This window comes from Mercenaria mercenaria, chromosome 3, assembly GCF_021730395.1.
Source record: "Mercenaria mercenaria strain notata chromosome 3, MADL_Memer_1, whole genome shotgun sequence".
NCBI classification, from domain to species: domain Eukaryota; kingdom Metazoa; phylum Mollusca; class Bivalvia; order Venerida; family Veneridae; genus Mercenaria; species Mercenaria mercenaria.
In genome coordinates this window covers 15,126,011-15,149,127 of record NC_069363.1, presented here as the reverse complement: position 1 = coordinate 15,149,127, position 23,117 = coordinate 15,126,011, and the positions used below count along the sequence as shown (strand labels likewise).

The window sequence follows — 23,117 nt, the reverse complement described above, 5'->3', positions numbered from 1 at the left end:
GTTGATTGCAAATGATGACTGATAAAAAGATAAATATCTCTCTAGCAACAATTAATTTTCACTTTTTTTTCAAAATTCCAATAGCCTTTTGCTAAGTTTGTCAGTTTGTTTAAATGAAAGATCAATTCATTTCGATGTAATTGCCTCAGAGATTTTTCATAAAGTACATAAAAAAATCTGATATAAATAAGGAAAGTATATAAATCAGTTGACATACATCCTCATGATCCTGGTTATTTTATAAATGTGTTCAATAAATGAGTTATATCTGTACTGTATATAGATAAATAAATAAATATTATTCAACAGGCTTCGTGGCACAACGGTAGCGCGTGCGTCTTACTCCAGACCAGAAGGTTGCCTGTTCGAATCACGTCGAGGTCATATATTTTATAAATTTTGTCTAGTGAAAGAATTAAATAATTTTGCTTATGAAAATTATTTAAACAGAATAAACATTTGATCAAATATCTAGCATTTGTTTTTCAATAGCGATAAACCGATATAATATAATTATTACCGTCTTTCAACAAAAACATTCTGTGTTCTGTATCTTGAAATTTTGAAATACAAACCACCTACTAAAAATAATAATGTGATGATGGATGATAATGGAGAAACGGAAAGAATTATCCCTACCTGACTGGGATAAATAAAGTGACATGTATTATTGTATATAATATTTTTCTAAGTTAATCAATATTGAAAGATACTATTTTAGAGATAAAATTTAGAAAGAAAACTATCGGAAATGTAGACAAGGCTGTGATGGCCGAGTGGTTAAGGCGTTAGACTTGAAATCCAATGGGCATTGCCCGCGCAGGTTCGAACCCTGCTCGCAGCGAATATACTTTTTGATAAGTGATATATAAGTACTTATCATGCGTGCCTTTCATTGTAGGATAGAAAGAATATTTCTAAATACTATTAAATGAAATGTGAAGGTAAGACAACAAAGTAGATGGTTTTTATTTTATAAAATAGCATTCAATTCTTGAAAAAAAATCCTTTATCACAAAAATTTCTTGTATATAAAAATACTGAATGCTCTTATGTATGCACTCTTGGTTAAAATATTATTAACATATTTCTTTTTTGAGAAATACGAGGACACATTCGTACATTTCAATTCTATTTCACTTCATACATATTTTTAAAACGTAGGTACTGTCTCAGTTTATTACAGACAATGTACTTTAAATTTGTGATCAAGAAAGAATGACCTGTCAAACAATAAAATGAACTAAAGTCGTCATTTATTGCCAATCGAAAATTATAGAAATAATTGAAGTTTAGTTGATTGCAAATGATAGTTGAAAAGAATGTTACATATCTCTTTATAAACAATTCAATTTCACCTTTTCCCAATTTCGATAGCATTTCCATGAATCTAAATGAGAGATCGATTCATTTCGGTGCGATTGCGTCAGACATTTTTTCATCAAGTACATAAAATACATCTGATTTAAATAAGAAAATGACATAAATCAGTTAACATACATCCTGGTTATTTTATAAATGTGTTCAATAAACGAATTATATCTAAATGTTATATAGGTAAATAAGTAAAGTTTATATCAACAGGCTTCGTGGCGCAACGGTAGCGCGTCTGACTCCAGATCAGAAGGTTGCGTGTTCGAATCACGTCGAGGTCATATATTTTTACAATATTTTTTGCGCTTACGGAAAGTCCTTACAGAATGAATATTTAATGAAAAACTTATTAAAAAAGCTTTTGTTTTCAAAAACCGATACACCGATTATGATTTGTGTTATGTACATACTACCGTCTTTAAAATCAAAGCCTTGAGATGTCTGGTGGTTGCGGGTTTTGCTAGAGTTATTTTCATTTTAAATGCCAATCTATAAATATACATGTATAAGAAACAAATACTAATGTGCCTCATATCTAAGATAAACTCTGCCTGACCTTACATGAACAGCTTGAAGTCAGTGATGTAACCACGGGCTGGAATACCTAATCATTGACAGATCTTATATAATCTAAATGGCCAGTGTGAATGGAAAGAGGATGAATAAGAGCTGCTTGATCATTGATAATTCATCCGCATTGTTCATGAATGGAACTACTTTGTGTAGCACATGAACAAGTTCCTTTGGATGTGATTTGGGATCAAATAGAGATTGCTACATGATTGTCAGAAATACACTTAACTTTGGTAGCGGGATAAACCCGCAACCAAAAATGTATTCTGTATTCTTTATCTTGAACTTTTGAAGTACACACCATTTGCTAAATAAATAATGTGATGATGGATGATGGATTAACTGACATGGAATGGTGAAACGCAATGAATAAACCCAACATGATTTGGACCCTGCTTGCAGCGAATAATACTTTTTAATAAGTGACATGTAAGTACTTATCGTACGTGCCTTTAATTGTCGGATCTAAAGAATATTTTTAAATAGTATTTCAATGAAATGTGAAGGTAAGACAACCTAGCAAATGCTACTAGACTCCTTAACAATATCAAGATTTTGAACCATTTTAACCAGAGATGGACGGAGAACCATTAAAACTATGGAATGGAGGATATAGCGTCGCTGCAGATTTGAACTTTGATAAACCAAGTAATGTTTTACATCGTTTAAAGTATAATTATTCAAGGTCTAAATATTTCGCCGCTTAAAAAGTATACATATATAAATACTTTTATTAAGGTGTTGAACTTGAAATCCAAAGGGCATTGCCCGCGCAGGTTCGAACCCTCTCGCAATAAATATTCATTTTAGTCATTGACATACGTGCATTTGATTGTTGAGTTGAAGGATTTTCTAAATACTCTTTCAGTGATACATGAAGGTAAGACAAACTAACCGAAGTTTCTAGACTCCTTATATAATATCAACCTCTTGTATACTTTACCATTTTAACCAGAGTGGGGACCAATGGTATGGAGGATATAGCCTCGTTCCGGATTCGAACCTCTGGAGAGTATAAATCGAGTAATGTTTGTTTATCGTTTTAAGTATAATTGTTTCGCCGCTTATAAAGTATACATATATAAGTACTTTTTATTGTTACTTATCCTGAGAAGGAACACTTCGGGTTGGTAAGTCACACTTGACTGAGCAACTGTATTTGAAAGCTGTTGTCATTATAAGCTGGCCAATCAAACTCTGTGACCTTAAAAATAACCTCTGACGTTAAAATTATTCTTTCCTAATTGAGGCGTCTCTCTGATTTAACGCGCTCTGCAGATTACATATACTAAAACCGAGGATGGAAAAGTGGCTTCGTTGAAATATGTCAAACATCTTATTTGTCACAAAAGTTTACATACGTCATTACCTTCGAATGCATGGTCAATATGTAAAACAAACCGACGTGGTGACCCTCTAATTATGAGCAACAAATTCACGCGTGGAATGGTACACTGCATGTGGAAATGATCTATGTGTATAGCCAGTGTATTCTTAATTGCCGTATTTACTTAACTGAAAGTGATTACGAATTTACTTTGTTGTTGGATTTAACAATTTATGTTAGTGTAAATACTTACTTGACCTGTTTAAGCCAGTAGAAAACAACATAGTTCTTTTTCAAAATTTATATAGTTTTTTTTTGTATTTTGGTACAGAAATAAACGAACTTTTGGTGCAAAATGTAACGCCCCCGGGGGCGCTTAAAAATAAAGGTAAAGTTTCTTGTTTAACGTGGGTAGTCCAGTCTAGACCGATACTGCTGGAAACAGTACCAATTAAAGTAAATCGCCCAGCATTGAACACTAGTCGGGATATCAGCCGCAACCGGAAATCGAACTCGGATCGCTGGCGTTGTAGTCCAACCTGCTAACCACTGCGCCACTGACGAGGGGATATGGAATGTCAATAAGGTAGAATTGTCTTATCCTTGTGTCCGATCCTGGGGTTCTACACACTGATGACCAATATTCAAAACAGACATTGCAACCAAACTTTTACCAGATGATCATTATATATTTATATAGATGTGCAATAGAAGGAACTTTTGCTATGTTTTAACTTGTAAGTGCCTTTGATTCGGTTGGACTGAACGAATTCCTAAATACTATTTCAGAGATAGATGAACGTAAGAGAACTTAACCGGTGTTTCTAGATTCCTTCCCAGTATCAACATCTCGTATACTTTATCATTTCAACCAGAGATTGAGGTCTTACGGCATTGAGGATATAGCCTCGCAATTGGACAGTATCTCTTATAAACCAAGTAATGTTTATTCATTGTTATTAGGATTTATACTCAAGGTCTAAATATTTTGCCACTTTAAAGTTATACATATTATTAATTTCTATTAGTTTCAATTTGACATTTTCTTAATAAACCCAAGATAAAAGGAATCGATAACCGTTACGTTATTGTCCCTCACACTGCTTTTAATTTAAAAGATATCAAACATAATAATATGAGCCGTGCCATGAGAAAATCAACATAGTGGGTTTGCGACCAGCATGGATCCAGACCAGCCTGCGCATCCGCGCAGTCTGGTCAGGCTCCATGCTGTTCGCTTTTAAAGCCTATTGGAATTAAAGAAACTGTTAGCGAACAGCATGGATCCTGACCAGACTGCGCGGATGCGCAGGCTGGTCTGGATCCATGCTGGTCGCACACCCACTATGTTGGTTTTCTCATGGCACGGCTTATATACTTTTATCTAAATGTAAACAGAACTTTTGTAAATTGACCAGTAACATATTGGTATGAACGATCACAGAGATAAGGCAACGAGTCGTAACCTTCCCTAACTGTAATAGGAAACGGTAGTATATTTATCGAGTAATATCGACCGCCTCCATAGCTCAGTGGTTAGAGCACTGGTCTTGTAAACCAGGGGTCGTGAGTTCGATCCTCACTGGGGGCTTTTTTTGTTTTATAATTGTGATATATAATAACATCGGCCCCACAGGAACAACAACGAGAGGTCGCTAATCTTGAAACGCATTTGACTTTGAAAGAGTTTTAAGTAGTTGGTTTTTATTTACCTTGGAAAGTCTAATGACAATATTTACGTATATTCTTTTCTCTTTTTTGAGAAATATGAGGACACATGCATGCATTTCAATTCTTTTTCACTTCATACATATTTGTTAAAAAGTAGGTACTGTCTTTATTTAATTATAGACAATTTATTTTAAATTTGTGATCAAGAAGAATGACCTGTCCAATAATTAAATGACCTAAAGACATTTACTGCCAATCATAAATTATAGCAAAAAAAAAAAGAAATTTAGTTGATTGCTAATGATAGTTGGAAAGAATTTATATATTACTCTATAAACAATTCAAGTTTCACCTTTTCTCAAATTCCGATATCATTATACTAAGGTTATCAGTGTGGTATGTTAATTTGTTCATGAATCTAAACGAGAGATCGATTCATTTGGATGCGATTGTGTCAGACAAATTTTCAACAAGTACATAAAATACATTATTCTGATCTAAATAAAAAATGACATAAGTCAGTTAACATACTCCTCGTTTAAATGGGTCAACAAAATAGACTGGCCCGGTTTATAGGTTGGTCAAGGCTACGGATATGCGATATGAATTATATTTTGTCATTATTTTGAGCATGGACCCCCATTTAGTTTGGAAACGGCCATGTTTACAAACACGTTTGTTTATTTTATGAGGCGTGTAGTACTAATAAACTTCGATAATGTGGCAGTTGACCTAAATACAATCGACACCGTTTATTTTCCAATACAGGTAAATCCAATATTTGTTTTACAATAGTTTATGACGGATTATCATTGAACACCCCTGGACTTATTGGACTCAACTGCCACATTATCAAAGCTTATTAGTAGTCGCAACTTGACCGCGATGGTTGACCTTAGGCTGATTATTCATATCGATTATTTCATTATAGAAATCAAGGGTGCTTAGGTTAGTCGTGTATATTTATATGGAATTAGTTCGTATACAGTGCAGTATAAAGTATATATACTTACATTTGATCAGTTAAAACCTTCAAATACACTAATTTATATTCACAAACTTATATTTCTTTTTTCTCGTGCAGCTCGTTTTTACGTACACACCTTTTCAATAATAGGTCGTGCCTCATTATGTATTATAATGCAAAGGTCAACTATCGGGGTCAAGTTGCGTCCACTATATATTAGTCGCAACCTGACCGCGATGGTTGACCTTAGGCTGATTATTCATATCGATTATTTCATTGTAGAAATATGGGGCAGTCAATTTTAAATTTATGAATGCAAAGAGCTGAAGAGTTTTATGTACACTCCTTTTCAATAATAGGTTGTATCTAATTATGTACTACAATACAAAGGTCACCATTGGGGTCAAGTTGCATCCACTTTTATACAGTACGGCCGCGTGTTTTAAAGCCGTGACGGAATGATACGCTTTTTCAATCGGGTTATATCGATATTCGGTCCATATAGTAGTCGCAACTTGACCGCGATGGTTGACCTGAGGCTGATTATTCATATCGATTATTTCATTGTAGAAATATGGGGTACTTAGAGTAGCCGTCAATTTTAAATTTATGAATGCAAAGAGCCGAAGCGTTTAACGTACCCTCCTTTTCAATAATAGGTTGTATCTAATTATGTATTATAATACAAAGGTCAACCATCGGGGTCAAGTTGCGTCCACAACACCCGGCTGAAAAATCTCTGTAGAATAAGTTGATACACGGACTTGATTATCTCGCTGGTGCAATTGGTAGCGCGTACTGATTATAAATGTGTTCAATGAAAAATGATTTATACCTAAATTTTATATAATAAGTAGATTATATATCTACAGGCTTCGTGGCGCAACGGTAGCGCGTCTGACTCTAGATCAGAAGGTTGCGTGTTCGAATCACGTCGAGGTCATATATTTTACAATATTTTTTGCTCATAGAAATTCCTTGCAGAATAAACATTTTGATGAAAAACTTGTTAATAAACGTTTGTTTTCCAATACCGATACACCGATAATAATTTGTGCTATGTACATATTATCGTCTTTAAACAAATGTATTCTGTATCTTCAACTTTTGAACTACAAACCGCTTACTAAATGAATAATGTGGTGATGGATGATGGATTTATTGACATGGAATGGCGAAACAGAATGAATAATCCCAACATGAGTTGGACAAACAAAGTAACATGTATATAATATTATTCTAAGTCAAATAGAAAAAGACATAGACATAGCTGTGATGGCCGAGTGGTTAAGGCGTTGGACTTGAAATCCAATGGGCATTGCCTTCGCAGTTTCGAACCCTGCTCGCAGCGAATATACATTTTAATAAGTGATATATAAGTACTTATCGTACGTGCCTTTAAAGGTGCAAAATAAAGACAAATGAATAGACATAAATCTTAAAAAAAGACTACACATTTTGAAATATAGTACTAAACATTACGATAGCCGTGCAATATTCCCTAGAAATCAACACATGTATAGTAGTAGCAACTTGACCGCGATGGTTAACCTACGGCTGATTATTCATATCGATTATTTCTTTGTAGAAATAAAGGGTGCGTAGGGTAGCCGTGTACATCTATATGGAATTAGTTTGTATACAGTGCAGTATCAAAGTATATATACTTACATTTGATCAGTTAAAACTTTTCAATTTACACAAATTTATATTTCCTTTTTCTCGTGCAGCTCGTGTTTTAAGTACACTCCTTTATATATGTGCCTTATTATGTATTATAATGCAAAGGTCAACCATTGCGGTCAAGTTGCGACTACTATACAGAGAAACACACGATTGTTTCTGTATTTTCATAGACATACATGGGTGGTCATTTTGTCCTACTTTCATGTTTATCGTTTTTCCGTAATCGGTCGGAAATTCTTCGGGATCATGTGATTTTAAAATTGTTTCAAACGAATATCCGTTAAAAACGCGCGACAAAATAACTGTATTTCCAAAATGGTAATTATACACGACTTGCACGAAAAATGTGAAATGTACAAAATTTAAAGACCTGTTCCAGTCCTACTTTTTAACCTTAAAATGTCACTGAAAAAGCATGAAAATTCTGACTATGAACAGTGACGCCTGTCAAAATAGAGTTTATTTTATATAAAATTCTGTATACAAAACCTGTGGTTTTGCGTGCTAAAGTGCAGCGCGTGGCCGTTAACTGCTACCTATTGTAAACATAGGTTGCATACACGCAATAAAATCTGAATAGCCGCGGAGCAGGGTTTTAAGTTTAAAAATGACAGTGACATATATTAGGCCAAGACAATGTGTTTAATGTCTAAAATCTTATTAAATTAATGTAGCCATATGTACATAAATCAGTGTATTTAGGTAAATTTCAATCACATTTTGTTTCTGCAGTGTAAGACAGTTATTCATAAAACTATACTGAAAAGAGAAAAAGTTTGCAGACGAAGTTGTAAAAACACTTTTATTCGGGAAGGGCCTGAATTGTCCTCCCGAAAACTTGTAGTAAGCTGTTTATTACCTGTATTATAAGAATGATTTTCATGAAGTTTTTGTGAGTCACAAAATTGTTGAATTCCATGTGCTAAGTTTGTAAACATCAAGTTATCGTTTGGGCATATAATATATTTTGCATCTATTTATAAATTATAGCCTCGTTTCGGAGGATTCTTTCGTAAGCAGTCGGAAAACATACTTTCAGTTTGACATAGGCAACATGTTTTGTTTATTTGTTAGTTATTCTTGAACATATTCATGACTATTTGGTCAGATCCGATGCAGTGGGCCATATTTTAAGTAAATAGGAAGTCTCAGCTACAAACTCTGGTTTTCATATAATACTCGTTCGGGTTTTAATAGTGGACCTTTAATTGTAGGATCGAAAGAATATTTCTAAATAGTATTTCAATCAAATGTAAAGGTAAGACAATATAACTAATGGTACTAGATTCCTTTCCAATATCAAGATTTTAAACCATTTTAACCACAGATGGACGAAGAACCATTAAAATTATTGAATGTAGGATATAGCGTCACTGCAGATTCAAACACTTGGCATTTGAAGAGTATCTTTGATTAACCAAGTAATGGTTTACATCGTTTAAAGTATAATTATTCAAGGTCTAAATATTTCGCCGCTTAAAAATATACATATATGAGCCGCGCCATGAGAAAATCAACATAGTGGCTTTGCGACCAGCATGGATCCAGACCAGCCTGCGCATTTGCGCAGTCTGGTCAGGATCCATGCTGTTCGCTAACAGTTTCTCCAATTGCAATAGGCTTTGAAAGCGAACAGCATAGATCCTTATTAGACTGCGCGGATGCACAGACTGGTCTGGATCCATGCTGGTCGCAAACCCACTATGTTAGTTTTCTCATGACACGGCTCATATAAATACTTTTTATAAGGCGTTGAACTTGAAATCCAAAGGGCATTACCCGCGTAGGTTCGAACCCTGCTCGCAACAAATATTCTTTTTAGTCAGTACATAAGTATTTGTTATATGTGCCTTTGTTTGTTGAGCTGAACGAGTTTCTAAATACTATTTCAGTGATACATGAAAGTAAGACAACCTAACCGGTGTTTCTAGATTCCTTATATAAAATCAACCTCTTGTATACTTGACCATTTTTACCAGAGAGCGGGTACCAATGGTATGGAGGATATAGCCTCGCTCAAGATTCGAACCTCTGGAGAGTATCTTTGATAAATCGAGTGATGTTTGTTCATCGCTTTAAGTATAATTATTCAAGGTCTAAATGTTTCGCCGCTTAAAAAGTATACATACATAAGTATTTTGATTGGTGACTGAACAAATTCCTAAATACTATTTCAGAGATACATGAAGGTATGCAACTTAACCGGTGTTTCTAGATTCCTTCCCAGTATCAACATCTTGTATACTTTATCATTTTAACTAGAGATGGAGGACTTACGGCATTGAGGATAAAGCCTCGCTATTTGGACAGTATCTTTGCTAAACCAAGTAATGTTTATTTATCGTTATTAGGATTATTACTCAAGGTCTAAATATTTCGCCATTTTATAGTTATACATATTATATTTGTACATATCTGATTCAAAGACTTACGATTAATTTTTAATTTTTGCTAAAGTCAATTATAATCTGAAAAGTAGATGACTAACGTTATTTAATGTCAGTGTAGGTTAACGTTCGGATCCCAGTGTAATACTACGTCTATGTTATTAGGATTGAACTAAACGAGCCATTGCCGAGACCAGTCACTATTTTCCTGAAGATCAGTATTTAACATGTGTTGCATGAAATCTATGTCTGAAGGTGAGACAGCTAATGAATTATCACCAGCAAAGAGACAAGTTATATTCAGTAAGTCATCAGTATTATGATTCACATACATTAAAGAGAATAATGGTCGAAGGACCAACCTGAGACATTTTTCTTTAAGAAAAAGAAGGCCCAGCACAGTGTTGTGGAAATGTTTCGCTAATAATGTACAGTATTTTACCTATAGCTACAACGAAATAGTTTATCAATTTAAAGTTTACTCTTAAAGCATATATTACACTGGGAAATACTTGTTCCATTTATACAGGATATTCTACAACAATTTTCTATGACTGCCAGTGAAAATTTCGGGTACAATGTATACTGCGACCAACGACTGTACAGAAATTAATGACTTTAAAGACGAGTTCGTAAACCGTAGACATGCCTTATCTGTCAATGATTTGTAGTCATTTCTGGTGAAATTTGGCTTTTTGCATAAACTGTTTTGTTTACCTATAGACAGGATTTATACTTCTATGTATATTGGTTCGTGTAAGAGTCCAGTCTATTAATCATTGCGCACTAAGTGCTAGAATTTTCATTCAGTTTTTCCGTAAATCTCCAGAATTTACCTGATCTAAATCTTTCAATGTGTATATGTAAGTATACTGAGGAACTCTTTGAAACGTTTTGAAAATGTTAACGTATTGGGGTGCATGCATGTAAGCTTCTTGAAATCTCAACCACTCGTATAAGCATTAGTTTTCAACATACTGAATGATCACATTCGTTTATACGTTAACAAAAGTTCTAAAGAGCGACCGATGGAACTGTAATATACAATAGTGTATGAACATGCGTGCGTCTGGATTGAATTATAGCCGGCACCAATTACGACTCCAACGTATGGGCGGTTTTGGAAAAAATAAATATTTCTTTTAAACACCTTCCATACGCGTTCATATTTCTCTTGAATGCCAGATATAAGCTAACATTATAAAGAATAATAAGAGGAAGCAAGGAATGTTATTCAAAAGTAACTGCCGCTCGCTTGCTATTAGTTTAAGCTTACTCAAAAATCGTTTCATAAGGATAAACATTCGATAAAGAACACATTACAACTGATATCATGTAAAGCTATGTAGGGCTGCTCACCGTCATTCTGGAGTTCCAACACCAAAATTTCGGCTGCACACTGCATTTTGGCATTTGCTTAGAATTTTTAAAATATTTGACCAGATTCAAAATTAGAAAGGTGTGCATTATTTTTTTTACTTTAGATTTCTTAGAAAGTCATTTTAAAGTTTATTACTGTGTAAAAAGATCATACCTAGCAGCCTACAGAAATACGGACACGTCGAGCAGTCAACGTAGTCCGGTCAGTTAAGCGGCCTGTTGCGGCCTACAGGGGAAGAAACACACAGTGGTCAACTCCAGAAGAACATTTGAACGGCCACACACACGTCTACCAGTCATATACTTATATGCTCAAAACCTGACCCTAAGGTTCAATCCGGCCCAAGTCAACGTAATCCAGAACCATACCCAATATCACGCCCAAGGGCTACTGTCAGGTAGCAGTTATTAGCATATTTGCTAGGCAGCGACTGACCATTGTCATAGCATATAGGCTATATATACACATAAACACAGAAATAATTCAGAAGGCTCCTCCAAGGGGCAGGAGCGTAACATTTTGTGGTGGCAGCGGTGGGATCTACTGTTTTCCATAGGTAGATCCAGAGATTCGAACCTGAACTTGAAGCTACCGGTGACCAGTGATTCTTAATTAACAGACACCTGAATTTTAGATACCCTTTAAATAAGCAGCAGCAACTATGAGAAGTACTTCACCTTTTGACAGTGATGGGGTGGTAAGCAACCTCTGGATGAATTGCACACAAGGTCTGCAGATTTTGAAACAGTCAATGAAATGTCTGAGGTGGCTTATATTATGAGTGATCACTCTGCTGTACTAACACAGGACGCAAGCAGCGGCAACACAAATGAGAATGCAGTCGTTTAGATATCTGCAATGATGAACGGTTTGACCGATGTATTGAAGGACGTTGTCAAAGAGTTGAAGGAGTTGAAGCAGACCCCAGCTAGGCAATCAAATTCTGTTAATTTTTCACCACGCATGAATGGTGTAGACCATGCAAGAAGATATTATGAAGATCAGGGAGGATTGTATGGTGTATCTATGCAACCACAAAGGGTAGCTGAAAGTCATGGGTACGGCATACGGGATGACTTGGCATACGTCAACCAAAACAACTTTGAATGTGCATCTATGAGTCCATAAAGGGTAACTGAAAGTCACCGGTACGGCATACGTGATAATACGGCTAACGTCAACCAAAATAATTTTGAGCACATGAATTTTAAGTCTTTCAATGTAAAAATGCCTTCTTTTACAGGTAAAGAAGACTGGGCAACTTGGAAAGCCCGCTTTGAAGCGGTTGCTCGTAGGTATAGAAGGGGACGAGAAGAGAGACTTGATCAGCTGCTACCAGGAATAGAGGGCCAAGCGAGTGAGTGTGTTTTCACGCATCTTCCCCCTTCAAATTTACAGAACTATGGTGATCTGATCACTGAGCTGAATAACAGACATAGAAAGATTGAAACAACACGTTTCTTTGCGACCAAGTTCAGTGCTAGGACCCAACGACAAGGGGAGATTGCTGAGGAATATGTAGCTGACTTGAAGAGGTTGTATGACAAAGCGCACGGGTATAGGGATAGAAGGACACGTGATGAAGACTTAGTCAGGAGGTTTTTAGATGGTTTAAAGGATGAAGAAATACGGTTCGAAATAGAATACCATAAAAAGCCGGCAAATATTGACGAGGCAGTGTTTCACGTAGTGAACCTAATACAAACAAGAAGCTATGGTAGAACTGATAGAAGAAATAAACAGGGAGTAAGGCGATTCCGAGCAGAAGATACTGATGATAGGTTGTATCATGACAGCCCCAGATATGAGCGAGCTAAGAGAGTACCGGAGTGGAAGAATGCCGAGAAGAAAAAGAAAGAAGAAACAAATGATCAAATGAAGGTACTTGATCAGATTTTAGAAAGGCTTTCTAAACTGGAGAAAGCACATGAGCCTCAGCCTCACAAACAGACAGACCAGAATAAAAGGGCGGACATAAAAAACATGGAGTGCTTTCACTGCCGCAAAAATGGCCACTTTGCAAGAAACTACCCTTTGAAGAAAACTGAAGATAGAAGAACAGATGCCAGGGTTAGACAAAGGAAGGATGATGGTCACTCTTTAAACTTCAACGTACCGACCCTTGCGGCCAAAGGGGGGTCCCAGTAGTATTTGATGTCAAGGCCACTGAACTATATGAGAAACAGGATAACGGACTGGGAACAGTAGAAGAAATATTTGGTAGGGAAGGGGAGACCATCGATGGTGTATATATTGAGGGCACTGTTGAAGGGAAGCCGGTAGTGTTCACGGCGGACACTAGTGCCTCGAGAAATATCCTATCATCTAGGGTGTATCACAAGTTGGGTGACGCAGAGAGACCACCCTTAAAAAGTTCAGCACGCCTGAAGGGTGCCGAAGGGACCCCTATCAAGATACTTGGAAAGGCGGTATTCGGGATGAAGTTAGGTGAACTACATCTGAACAGAGAGATCATTGTCGCAGATATCGAGGATGATGCTCTACTGGGTTACGATATATTGAATGCTGCTGATCTACTGCTGTCCAAAAACATGATCATGTTAGAGGGTAAGGAGAAACCTTGCCGCCGCAGAGTGAGTCACTTAAAGACAAGGAAAGTCATAGTTGCCGGTGATGTAGAGATTACGGGAAGAACAGAAACATTGGTAGATGTATTTATAGAAAGAAGTGAAACTGATGGTAGTAATATGCAGGCAGATTACCTAGTGGAACCTACAGAGGGTTTCAAAGAGAAATACCAGTTAGAGTTAGCATCAACGTTGGTTGATATAACAGGTCAGCGACTTCAAAGGTGCGGATTTTGAATCCTTTCCATACAGATATTAAACTCAGACAGGATGCAGTGATAGGCAAGGCCGAAAAGGTACAGAAGATAGTGAGCATTGTGTCAGAGAAAGAACATGAAAGTGAGGTAGACAATCTGAACAGGATAAGGCGAGTTGATGTTGTAGAGAAGAAGCAAGTGGAGTCAATGCCCGAGTTGCCAAGGTCAAAAGAAGAGGTACCTGACCATCTAAAGGAACTTTTCAATTGAGCTGTGAAGGGTCGCACAACTCAGGAAGCTGAACTTATTGCATGTCTTCTAGTGAAACATTCAGACACATTTTCAAAAGATGAGTGGGACCTTGGTATGACAGATCTAGTTGAACACCCGATTAACACAGAGGATGCTGCACCGGCAAAGCAACGTCCAAGAAGAGTACCTCTAGCGTATGCAGACGAGGAGAAGAAGGCTATTGAAGATCTTTTAAAGGGAATTCCTATAGTTTTTTATGCGCATCTTTCTGCGCAGCCGACACTTTCTATGGAAAACTGAACTGAAGTCAACATATGTTGAAACATGTTACAGACAATCTTAAATATGATGAATCTTGAATGAAATAACATTGTTGATAAGTTTTATCAGTAATCAAATGTTGATACTGGTTTATGTTGTATTGACAAGCATCATGCCTGACAGATATCTTGCTATTTTTTTTGGTTGTGTTTTCGCATCGCATTTTAGTACAAAGACAGTGTTGTTCATATAATGTAAGATAATTGACTTAGTTCTGATACGACAATGTCACCTTTCGGATTATTAAGTATTCAATTATAGAAAAATAAAGAATTTTTAAAACTTTTTTTTAACTTTTAGCAGACATACATGTAATCAATTTGTCCAGGTTCGCGCCATTTCCGTCCGAACAGCTGTTGTATTCTAGCGGTCTTAACAGAAAATTTAGCCTGGTGACCCATACATTTTTAGCCATTTTTTATGCTCACAATACAATTATCTATACACAGGAAAAACAGGAAAAAATTCTATGAAAGAGTTTTTTCAAAATTTAAAAATATATTCTACACTATGGGTATTTTTCATTGCAAAAGTTCACAAAAGTAAATATGAAACAATATTTTTTTTTTCATCTGTATCCATTATTGTAAGGATAGAGTATTACAAGTATGACTATGATATCAAATAAATATATAATAAAATCTGTAAAAAGAAAAAAAAACCGTATTGTGCTTTCTTGATGTATATTTTAGTTGGTATTTATAAAAAAGCAGAAAATTATGAAAATGTTGAAAAATCGCTTGCAGTTTCAGCAACAGTGGGTGTGTTCAAATAAATTTTTCACAAAAACAAGCCTGGTGACCTTTTGTTTTTATTTGTTCATTGTTTTTAGCACGAATTTTTCTATCATATATGTGAATATAAAAAAATTCTATGAAAGGAAAAAAACTATAGGAATTCTCTTTAAGGAAGGGCGTCATCCAGAAAAGCACCTCGCCATGGGCGAGTCCTATTGTTCTTGTCAAAAAGAAGTCAGGAGCTATCAGGCCCTGTGTTGACTATCGCAGAGTCAATGCTCTCGTCAAACAAGATGGCTTCCCAGAGTTCAAGATTGCCTCGATGCGGTCGCCGGTGCTAGCCTGTTTAGCAGCTTTGATTTCAGCGGTGGGTACTTTCAGATACCTGTTAAAAAAGAGGATATTCCCAAGAGCGCTTTTATACGCAAATTTGGTCAGTTTGAGATTACTAGAATGCCTTTTGGCCTGAATAATAGCAGCAGCACATTTCAGAGAATGATGGAGCGCGCTCTGCAGGGTCTTCAATGGGAAATTTGTTTAGTTTACATTGACGACGTTATTGTATACGAAGCGACCTTCAGCCAGCATATTGGATGTGTTGATGAAGTTTTTTTTTAGAATTCAATCTGCCCGTTTGAAGTTGCGTCCAGACAAATGTCATCTGTTGCAGACGGAGGTAGTGTTTCGAAAGATGGTGTCCGACCAGACCCAACGAACACATCCAAGATACTCCAGTGGTCAAGGCCAGAGACTCCAAAACAAGTGAAGCAGTTCGTGGCGACAGGCTCATACTACAGAAAATTCGTCAGAGGGTTCGCTACAACCGCCAGGCCGTTAATAGAATTAACGAAAAAGGGCAAGGAATTTATTTGGAGCATCTACTGCGAAAAGGTATTCTGTGCACTGAAAGAAGCACTTACCAGTCCTGATGTCATGGGTTACCCTCTGAATGATGGCGGCATGTTCATTCTTGATGCGGATGCTTTGGGAATAGGAATCGGTTCCGTTTTGGCCCAAGAGCAAGGTGGACGTGAAAGAGTGATCGCATACGCAAGCAGAGGATTAAACAAGGCAGAGCAAAACTACTGCATAACTGCGCAAGAGCTGCTAGCAGTGGTCTTTTTCATCCAGTATTATCGCCAATATCTTCTGAGACGGCGTTTCTTAGTCCGAACAGACCATCAGGCATTGGTCTGGTTGTTCAGCCTCAAAGAGCCCAGCGGTAAGATAGCAAGATGGATCGAGATCTAAGCACCATACGACTTGGCAATAGAGTACAGGCCCGGAAAGAAGCAATTACATTGTGACGCCCATTCGAGATGTGAGCAACCTAGGGACTGTCAATGTAGTGAAGTAGATATGAATGAGGCCTTGAAATGTGGACCGTGTAAAAATGCAGGAAACGCGCAGAAGACATGGGGTGTACGACTACTCCAAGCAACCAAGTAGTAATGCGCGCAAGTAAAAAACTGGGAACCAGAGCCGACAAAGTTAGGGGCGCCACTGAGAAAAGTGATAAGGACACCGATTACTCGGGTCCCAGCACCTCAAAAGACATGGAGGGTAAAGCTGTCCATCCTTAACTTTAACTGCATTCTCCCGAGAAGATGGCCGAAAAACAGAGGTCTGATCCAGAGATTGTGACGCTCATCAATACACTGGCAGAGAACATAAAACCAAGCAGCACTGCCGTGGAGACAGAAAGTCAAGCAACAAGGCAGTACTATGTTTTCTGGGATTCACTATATATGAAGGAAAATTTTCTTGCAGAAGATTTCGAAAAAAAGAATGGGACTGATGAGTATAATCAGGTTATAGTGCCACGTAGCCTGCAAAGGGAAATTTTAAGCCACATGCATGACAGCGTACTTACAGGCCACCTGGGAACTAAGAAGACAAAACAGAATCCTGGCAAACTTCTATTGGTATGGTTTGAAGGGTGATGTTAATCTTTATGTCAAGACGTGTGACGTCTGCGAATCTGATAAAGCGCCGCAGAAAACCCCAAGAGGTCCAACTGATCATTTGCAGAGTAGTGCCCAATGGGATACCGTAGCCATAGATTATCTTGGTCCTCTTTCAGTGACGGCCAATGGGAACAAATACATACTCGTGCTTACTGACCATTTCACTTAGTACGTTGAAGTCATAGCTGTGCCGAATCAGCAAGCAGAAGACTGTGCTTTGCGAATAGCAAACGAATTTATCTCTAGGTGGGGGACGCCCTTGAAGATCCATAGTGATCAGGGCCATACATTTGAAAGTAATATTTTCAAAGAGTTATGTACCCTGTTTCAGATAAGGAAGAGCAGAACAAGCCCGAGAAACCCAAAAGGGAATGGCCAAGTAGAGCGCTACAATAAAAGTCTCCTGAAAATGATACAAGCTTTCCTCATTGACCAGGATGAGTGGGACCTTTTCCTAGGATGCATAGCTGGGGCATACCGTTCCTTTCCCAATGAGTCTACGAAACTTACACCAAATCTGATGTGCTTTGGGCGTGAGGTGAGACTTCCAGCTGACCTTGTATATGGTGTGAGGGAAGATGACAGCGTTCCGAAAAGAAGTTTGATGGTTCTTTTGTTGTTACCAAGAAGACATCACCTGTGAACTTTGTTGTTCAGACTGATCGCGATGGGCGTACTGTGTTAATACACCACGACAAGTTAAAACATTATAATGGGTCAAAAGTACCAAAATGGGCCAGTAAAGTGGTCAAAAAGATTGTGAATAAATGCTAGTGATATATTTTGTCACTATAAAATTTGGTCTCTATTTTCATTTCATGTTACGTATTTTAGAAGCTGTCAAACAGTACTCAAGGTCAAGCGGATATTGCACTGCCGGTTGTAACAAGCAAAACGTCTACGACGAAGGGTGACGTTTTTAGTCAAGCGGTCATTTTCTGTCACGTCACCGTGTTCCGCGACGTTGAAGTGTTCCGCCGCACACTCTACGAAACTGTCAGCTACCCATAACTTTAAATGTCAATTCAGTGGAGAACAATTTTTCATTCCAGGAAATGATGGAAGGTAAAGCCGTAAAGCGCAAGTACTTCACCTGTTTTCACTGCGAGAAGAATGGGTCGCAGCACGTAGGGGAGAAGTACCGGATGGTTAACCATGTTTTGAAGCACCAACTGGCGCTAGATAGTGTGTCGTTCTACTGCAACCTTTGTATGTTCCGGTACATCAATCGTGAACAGTTAGACAGGCATATGGTAATGGTCAGCACGTTGGGGGAGACCATGGATAACCAGAAGTATCTGGTGCAGAACCCTAATGCCAGGAAGGTATAGACTTTCGAGCAGTGCCAGAAGATACCCAGTTGGAGCAGATGTCTGAAAGATCTAGTGGCCAGCTCAACACTGCAATTCCTTCCCCACAGGCACCAATCACGAAGTCGAGTGAGGAGCTTATCACCGTACAGCTGCCTCCGTCTGTTCTAGCTGCCCTCTAGCATCAGTATCATCAAAAGCGCCACCAACACCACCAGCATTTGCACCGCCAACATTGCCGCCGGCATTGCAATACGATCCCAGCATGCCAGGACTGACAAGGTCCTCTAACGTTAACTCCTTCGGGGATGCTGTGTCTACCGCCAACCCTAATTCTAGCACGGAAACATTGTCGAAAACCAACCTCCAGATGGCAGTGACTCCAACAGGCACGATCGGGTACGAGTCAACACCACTAAAGATCATCGCAGGTGCAAGTCCCATTTTGCACATGCCCGCTGTACCTGGTACCAGTAGAATGAGCACCCCATCAATATCAGGGAATTCCGCATTATCCACCCTGAATACGCCGGAGATCAAAAGGACTAAAGAGTTTAGACCCTCTGGACTCGACACTTGACAACAATCTTAGTGTCAAGAACATCATACCTTAGTTGATGGGAAAGCAACCCAAGAGCAAATTACCTTCTCACCTGTGCCGTCCCATGAAACGAACGAGCCGGTCAAGGACACCAGAGAGCGGGAGACCCAGACGAGAGCTGAACCCAGGCGAGCGAGCAAGGACTTTGACCCGTTGATGCCGTGTTGGGGCACTTCGAGAAAACCATCGAAGTTTCTCTGGGAAAAGTAACGTTTGCGTTCGAGTCAGTGGCGAGGGCAAACAGGCACCTGCAGAACTGCCTGGATTCAATGACTGACTCCCTAGTTACCATAAGGACAGCTGACCGCATTGTTGATGAGTTGAAGCGTAATGGACGAAGACATGAATCAGCTGAAACAGTTCCAGCCAAGAGGGCCAGAGAAGAGGAAAACAAGGAGAATAATCGCACTCTTAAATCCGTAGTTAATAAGAAATCTAATAGGAGATGAACATTTGAATTTTATAAACCGGGATTAATTGTGCAGAAATGTTAAACTAGTCATATTCTAGGAGAATTTGATTTAATTTAATCATCCTGCTTAATATTATTAGATAAATACCTTTAGGGTTAAATAACATATTATTGTTAAGTATTGTTTTTCTTAATGATGTTCTAGTTGTTATTTAAAGCAAGGCTGAAAGTCTAAGTGTTTTAACGTGTAAATACGCATTCGATACTCTTTTCTTTGGGTTTGCAATTTAAATTTAAATGCAGAAATTTAATATATGCATCTTGTTAAATGAATTTTTATAGTAACACACTCTTTAAATTTTGCTATTGATGACTGTTAAGGCATTTGATGAAAATTTGTTTCAATTTAAGGTGGTTAATTCCATATATGTTTTGTTTAAGTAGGTTACTCACATGCTACCAATTTTAGTTCTGGAAGAGTAAAATTTAAATATTTATGGCAACAGGAGTTTTGCCATGGAAAACCGGCGGGTAATGGAATGCTCCAGAAATATTACCTTTTATTTATCCTTCTTTCTTTCACTTGGGTTGTTTACTTTCGTTTTGCAGCTTTAAATGGCGACAACGCTTGAAGCTGACTGTTGTCTTAGGTTATATTCACAAGAAAACAACCAGACATTACGTATTGTACCAGCATTTTGATCTATCCTTCACTTTTGAAGCCGTTTCCATGACAGAACTTTTTAAAGTTTGTAAATGTATCCAATCTTCACGACTCATGTCAACAATTTCTTATTCCTTCATTTAAAGTTCCAGTTGTTAAATAGAGAATAGCATCTACTGACTTTTGATCTCAATGTTATCAGGTCGAGGTTGATATGGGCTGGAAGGGGTAAGGGAACCGAACATCGATATCAAAATACAGTAGCCTGTTATTCTATTTATCATGAAACTCATACAAACTGCCTAGAACAACATATGTCCTCATCTCTTAGTTCATAAACAATGATTTCTGAAGCAAACAATTAATAGATTTATTTTTTACGGATTTGAAAGTTCATCCGCCCCTGAAACATCTGAACGAAACAATACGGCAGAATTCAACTTCGACAATGTTTTTTGACTTTCTGATATTTTTGTGAAAATAACAATGAAATAAATTCTCACCTGCGTAAAAATAAAAAATCATCCTCTTGAATAAACCAGAACATGCTTTATTTCCACATTATTAAACATTTGACTCAGACAACTACATGTCCAAGCGCTGAAAATTTCATTTTCAGTTCCAGACTCAGGTCAGAGATACTTTAAAGTTTAATCACTAAATGTACACTGATCCAAGAATTATAATAAACTGATCCAAGAATAATAATTAACACAAATACTTTCTTAATAAAATGTGCATGTCTTAAATTAGGCATAACTCAAGAAAGAGTAGTAATTTACATTATCAAGTGTGTTGTAAACCTTTCCAAGAATCGATCCATGTAAACATTGTGAGGTCATGATGAACGTTACAAAAATGACGTCATTCAGTCTATTGTCTGTGTGATAAATGTAGAGACAACCATATTCAAGGAAATTTGTTGAGATTACAGAATCTATTCAGAAAAAAGTTTTGCAACATCGAAACTGGACTCTGATGTAAAAACTAGTCCGTCAATATGGGAGGAGCTTAATTTTGATATCAGGTCAATGACCTGATATCAAAACAAAAATATCAGGCAAGTGATATCAGGCACTTTGCATAGTAGTTGCATGATAAATTCCAATTTCATTTGGTGGAGCGACCTTCATAAAGTGATTCTGTCAAGTAAATATCACCTTGTGTCACGCCTAGCTAAAAAAGTATTTGATATAGATTCATGAAACCTTGCATGAGTCTTAATCATGATATGAACTTGTGCACCTCCTATTTTTCATTTGGGTCTGCCCCCAATTTTTAGAAGTATGGCCCCTGAATTAGTCAAAATGCACATTTTCACCTTCTGACATGCCTAGCTCAAAAAGTATTTGATATAGATTCATGAAACCTTGCCTGAGTCTTAATCATGATATGAACATGTGCACCTCCTATTTTTCATTAGGGTCCGCCCCCTATTTTTAGAGATATGGCCCCTGAAATAGTCAAAAATGTACATTTTCACCTTGTGACACACCTAGCTCAAAATGTACTTAATATAAATGGTTGAAAACTCGCATAAGTCTTTATCATAATATAAACTTGCACACCTCTAATTTTTTGGCTGGCTCCACCCCTTATTTTTAAGGTTATGGCCCCTGAAATAGTAAAAAAATGCACCTTTTCACCTAATTGTATACCTAGCTCAAGGAGTATTTGATATAAATTCAGGAAACCTTGCTGGAGTCTTTATCGTGATGTGACCTTGCACACTTGGCATTCTTCTTGAGAATCTTAGCTCTTATTACAGAGTTAGGGCCATTGAAATAGCCAAAATAGCGGATGTTTTGTTTGTGATGCCCATAGCTCAAAAAGTATAGCGCCTAGAATAATGAATCCTTTTCATAAAATGTTTGTTGAGGCTATACCCCATTAAGACTGCAACCATTTGAATTATTGCCACTTATTTGTGACAAATGTACCAATGGGGGGCACACTCTGTGTCCTACAGACACATTCTAGTTTACTTTAGATTTCTAAGAAAGTCATTTTAAAGTTTATTACTGTGTAAAAATAGATTTTTCTTGCAATATTTTAATTTATTGTATGTTTATCTTGGGAAACTGACAGTTCGTGGAATTCTTGTGGCGGCTTCGCGACTGTTACCTCCGTATCCGTGTTTTTTTGTGTGTGATTACATGCATACAGTATAGATTTTGTGAATTCTGCATTGAAAATGCTTGTTTTGTTTAATAAATTCTAGAAACGTTTAACAGACTTGCACTTTATTTCACATTTATAATTAAATTCCCAAGAGTATCTATGTTGGAGCATCAAGGTTAGAACCACTCGATCCTTCAGACACAAGCAGACTTCTGAAACCGTGTCACGTAGAGCAGACTACAGAAGTACAGCCACGCTGAGCTATCAATTGAAGTCCTGTTATACCTAGCAGCCTATAGCAGTCACGTTGGGCAGTCAACTGGAGCCCTGTCACACCTAGCAGCCTACAGAAGTGCGGTCACGTTGAGCAGTCAACTGAAGTCCTATCACACATAGCAGTCTACGGAAATACGGACACGTCGAGCAGTCAACGTAGTCCGGTCACGTTAAGCGGCCTGTTGCGGTCTACAGGGGAAGTAGCACACCGTGGTCAACTCCAGAAGAACATTTAAACGGTCACACACACGTCTACCAGTCATATACTTATATGTTCAAAACCTGACCCTAAGGTTCAATCACGC

At 37.5% G+C, this 23,117-nt stretch overlaps 1 protein-coding gene and 4 non-coding genes across 5 annotated transcripts; all 5 read left to right on the top strand.

Annotated features, from left to right (window-relative positions):
- Nucleotides 1–762: 762 nt before the first annotated feature.
- Nucleotides 763–844, top strand: Trnas-uga (transfer RNA serine (anticodon UGA)). The gene has a single exon. It is a non-coding gene; the product is annotated as a tRNA-Ser (tRNA).
- A 739-nt stretch (nt 845–1,583) lies between these two features.
- Nucleotides 1,584–1,655, top strand: Trnaw-cca (transfer RNA tryptophan (anticodon CCA)). Its single transcript has one exon. It is a non-coding gene; the product is annotated as a tRNA-Trp (tRNA).
- Nucleotides 1,656–4,792: 3,137 nt separating this feature from the next.
- On the top strand, nt 4,793–4,865 carry Trnat-ugu (transfer RNA threonine (anticodon UGU)). The gene has a single exon. It is a non-coding gene; the product is annotated as a tRNA-Thr (tRNA).
- Nucleotides 4,866–7,181: 2,316 nt separating this feature from the next.
- Nucleotides 7,182–7,263, top strand: Trnas-uga (transfer RNA serine (anticodon UGA)). Its single transcript has one exon. It is a non-coding gene; the product is annotated as a tRNA-Ser (tRNA).
- Nucleotides 7,264–12,593: 5,330 nt separating this feature from the next.
- On the top strand, nt 12,594–16,712 carry LOC123525908 (uncharacterized). The gene is made up of 4 exons (XM_053539608.1): nt 12,594–13,436; nt 13,553–14,162; nt 14,207–14,388; nt 16,080–16,712. Exons 1-4 carry the CDS (start codon nt 12,594–12,596, stop codon nt 16,710–16,712), a joined length of 2,268 nt encoding a protein of 755 aa, XP_053395583.1.
- Nucleotides 16,713–23,117: the final 6,405 nt, after the last annotated feature.